This window comes from Gaeumannomyces tritici (genome assembly GCF_000145635.1).
Source record: "Gaeumannomyces tritici R3-111a-1 unplaced genomic scaffold supercont2.4, whole genome shotgun sequence".
Classification (NCBI taxonomy): domain Eukaryota; kingdom Fungi; phylum Ascomycota; class Sordariomycetes; order Magnaporthales; family Magnaporthaceae; genus Gaeumannomyces; species Gaeumannomyces tritici.
Window position 1 is genome coordinate 2415899 of NW_008804548.1, and position 4607 is coordinate 2420505.

Below are 4607 nucleotides of genomic sequence, written 5' to 3' on the forward strand. Positions count from 1 at the left end.
ATAATATATAAGGCCGATATTTTTAAAATATATTATTAGTTGGATTTTCCGGAAAGTATTTATCCAATTTTTTTATTCCCGATTCGATTGCAATAAAATAAGCATTGTAATAATTATTATTATTACGATTTAATCGGGTTTTTTGCTTAAAACCCGATATTAAATTGCGTAATTTTTTATAAATGCGATATATATATATAAAAATGTAATATTTATTATAATATATATTTGCCCTTGCAATTTTATGGCAAATTTAACAAATATTTCAAATATAGGAATTAAATTATTTATAATTTCAAATTTGGATTCCGTTAATATTGCTTTTTTATAATCGTTATTATCGGTATTTTTACCTACGTATATTAAAGGGTTTTTTAATTTATAAAAGGTTTTTAGCATTAAATATGTAAAATTCCAGCGGGTATTATTATCCATTGGGATTTTTGTAAGTTTAAAATTCCTTTCCAATATACCTTCGTTTTTATATTTATTAATACCTTTAATTAAAAGCTTTTTCAGTTCGTTATTATATTTTAAAATCGTTATAATTTTTCGAACCTTTGCGGTAATATTATTATTATCGTTATTATTATTATTATTATTATTATTATTTAAAAAATCGCGTAAAATATTTTTTGCAACTAAATTTAATATATGTACCGCACAACGAATATCGTAAAAAGTATTTGTAATATTTTCGTTATAATAATTTTTAAAAATATCGTTATTACTTGCGTTATCCCGCGTAATCGATAAAATAATATCGTTATTAATAAAAGGATATTTTTCTATAATATTTTTAAATTCCAAATATAAATTTTTACCGGTGTGGCTAATATTATAATAATACCGAAATATTGTGCACCGGTTATTTTAAAAGTCCAAATATTAAAAGTTATATTAAATTTACCGTTATTATTAATATAAAATCGCATTTTATCGTTAAATAACGATAAATATTCGTTATACGTTTTATTTAATATCGGTTTTAATTTTTTCCGATTTATAATGGGAGAAATTTTGGTATATATAAATTTATTTACCCTTTTCGAGCTGTATAACCCATGGGGAGCATTACGGATCGGGGTATCTATTTAAAGGTAAAAACCGTGCTTTTAGCCGATAGCTATTTGGTGTAAAGCCGGGTAAAAACTCTTTCCTTTCGAAGTATTTTTTATTTCGCGTCGTTTTTATAAATAATTGTTTGTAAAGTGTTTTCCGCATTTTTAAACGTTTGGTAAAAAAAAAGTTATTATTATTCGAAGCGAAATATTATGGTTTGGTTGGAAATTGGTTTATTTGTTGCATTTAAGTTGCGTTATTAAATGTACGTTTTCGTGCCAATTTAAAGCTTTCCCGTTGCTTTTTCCTTTTTTATTAATTTTAGCAAATGGGTTAATATATTGCGGCCTTTTCCGCCTTTTTTTTTCCAATCCTTTACGCAATTTTACCAAAAAATATTATTAGCAATTGCAAAATAGCAATAGCAACAACCGTTATAAATCCTTTTTTTTAACTTTTGCTATTTTGTAACCCATTTAACGTTTAATTGTAAAACCGCACATTTCCAGCGCTTCGTTAATATTTCGCTTTGGCTTTCCGCAATTTGCAATTGCATTATAACGCCCAAAAAAAAGGTAGTACGAAAAGGCCCATTTTACCTCCTTTTAAAGTAACGGGCAATTCCAAAAAGCGCAAAGCCCGTTATTTGTATGTAATTTTTTTTACATTTTTGCAATTTCCCGCTAACCCATTTTAATATTTTTAGCGGTTTAACCAATTGCATTACGTGCATGCGCATAATAGCCCGTAAAATTAACCTTAGCAAAGTTTGCATGCAAAATTTTAATAAATCCTTTTTGTTGTTTTTTTTAATTTTATTTTTTCGAATATTTTGCTAATAAATTGCTTTGGTTTAAATTTTAAATCGAAAAAATGTATATATTGCTATTCGAAAAAAAAGGCTAGCAAAAACGGACAATGCATTTTCGCGCTAGAAAAGGGCGTTTCGGAATCGGGTTAACGTATGTTCGACGCCGCGGAAAAGCTTAAGTCCGTAAGTTTTGCTTTTAATGCCGATAATAACTTTACGGACCGCAAAAAGCATTACGTTTGGGCGTTTAACTTTACGGGCAAAGTAAAGGCTGTAAGTTCTTTTCCTGCTTTGTTGTATCCCCCACGTCCCCGGTGCGTTGCTAATACCCTGGACAGGACTGGGAGGAAATTTTGGTATAATAATTTAATAAAGTAATAAATGAATCCGATTTTACTATATTAAATGATAAATTATTATCGATAATAAACCATAATATTTTATTATATGCGTCCATATCGTTAAAATCTGCTATAATCGTATTTTGCTTTTGGCGTTTTCGATTATTTGTTAAATTATTTGCTAAAAACGATGAAATTATCGGGTTTTGGGGTATATTTTGCTTTTTTGGCCTTATTTTTTCACTAGCTTTATTATATGCAATATTAAAATGTTTTGTTTTATAATGCCGGGCGTAATTGGACGATAAAAACCGGTTAATTTTTTCGATATTTTTATATTTACATGTAATGCATTGTATTATAAATTCCCTTTCTTTATTTATATTAATAAGTAAAAGAGTGCGGGTAAATAAATTATTTTGAAAAATATAGCTTTTTTCATTTTCGTTTAAGGGTAAAGTGTAATTTGGTTGGTTATACGGGGAGTTTTTATAATTGTTATTATCGGCATTATTATCGGTATTATTACCAAAATTATTATCGGTGTTATTATCGGTATTATTAACGGAATTATTAGTAATAGTAATATATTCCGAATTATTATCGAAAATAAAGCTGTTTGTTAATAAAGTAATGTTATCCATGTTAAATAAAAAGAATAAGTAATAAAAAAGGGTAAAAGTAAAGGTTTTAACGTAAAAAGTAAGTAGTAGTAAATGCGTAAGTGTAAAAATCGGTAATGTAAGAATAGAAAAAAAAGCAACTTACGGGGAAGCCCCACGTATATTTATATTTGCAATAAATTTTTTAAAAATTTCCATATATTAATAATGTTTTTTTTAGTATTTATAAGCAATATAAGTAATTTGTAATACTTATTTGCTAATTTAAATGCATTTGTAATAATTAATAATATATAAAATTAAAAAGAATTGCATGGAAAGTGGTAAAAATTGCTAGAAATTGCTTGAATTCCGGGATTATTTATACAAATTTACGTATTTTATTATAAATTATTATATTTGCAGTATAAATAACATTACAAATGCAATATTATTAATATTTTTACATTAATAAGCAATAAAAATTGCTAAAAATTTATTATTATTAGTAAAAACTATTGCAATATTAAAAAGAATTGCATGGAAAGTGTTACAATTAAGCCTTTGCTTTTAAAGTAAAGCATTAAAGGAGTATTAAACAGTAGCACGTAACTTAACACTTAAAAGGATTTACAAAGGATCTTGGGTGCGGTTTAAATGCTTGCTCCAAGGAATACTTAAAAGTTAATTTAAATTAATTAATGCCGGAACAGCAATTAAAAATTACTTAAAAACAAAGGACACCGGTTTTTTTTATACCCCAAGCGTTCCTTTTTGTAAGGTTAATATGTAAAATATGTTTATATTTTTATATTACCGTTAATGCTTAATATGTTAATTTCTAATATATTATTTACTTAGGTTACGTAACCAAAGCATAACCTCGCTTCCTGCTTTCCCCAAGCCCTTTCCCGTAATTTAATGCCAGTTTTGCTATCGGGTTGTAACATTAAATCCCCCCTTTAATAGCCAAAGCCCGTTAGCCACGTATTACTATCCTCCCCTCCCTTTTGTTAATTGTAAATACTATTTCTCTTTATTGTTTAACCATTTTCTTTTTTTAACAAAATGTTTAATCGAGTTTAAAAGCGCAAATTCGCTTTTTTAACTTTCCATCGGGATAATTTTTACTTTTTTATTTTTCGTTCCTTTATTTTCATGCCTTTTTGCTTAAATTGCAAAGCTAACGGTTTTTTTCTTTGCAAAACGTTTTTTAGTAATAACGTTTGTTATAAGCGGTATACTCGTTAAAAGCGCTTCCGTTGCAACATTTTGGGCTCCGCGCTTAAGCATTTCCGGGTTTACAACGCTTAATATAACCGTTGTAAAGCCGAATTAAAAACGGCCAAAAAAAAGCTGCGGGCTTTTTTTGCCAAAATTAATTGCTTGCGTAAACAAAAAAAATAATAACGGGAAAAGCTTTTTCGTGCTATTTGTTATAAAATTAATAACGTAAAAGAATTGGAACGGGTAAAACAAAAAAAAGCTATTTATTACGCTATTCCGGCGGAAACCAACCCTTTTTCTTTTTTTTTACTTAATTCCTTTGCTTTATTTCCTGGCTAAATAACGTTAAGGGTTAATTTTAACTTTAACTTGCTTTTTTCCTTTAACCGGGTAAATCGTAACTTTTTTAACAACTTTTTTTGGTTGTATAACGCAATAGTAACGCATTCGCATTCGCAACGGGAAAGTTTAAATTTAATTCTCGGTATAACTTTAATTTAAAAAGTAATTAAGCGTGCCCGAGCGCTTTTTTTGGGGGGGGGGGGGTGGGGGGGGGGGGGGGGG

At 28.1% G+C, this 4607-nt stretch overlaps 1 protein-coding gene across 1 annotated transcript; it reads left to right on the forward strand.

The window, feature by feature from the left end:
- Nucleotides 1-2026: 2026 nt before the first annotated feature.
- On the forward strand, nt 2027-3164 carry GGTG_08242 (hypothetical protein; the record flags this gene model as incomplete). The annotated part of the gene is made up of 4 exons (XM_009226081.1): nt 2027-2146; nt 2889-2916; nt 3058-3075; nt 3145-3164. The coding sequence occupies 4 exons, from the start codon at nt 2027-2029 to the stop codon at nt 3162-3164; spliced, it is 186 nt and encodes a 61-aa protein (XP_009224345.1).
- Nucleotides 3165-4607: the final 1443 nt, after the last annotated feature.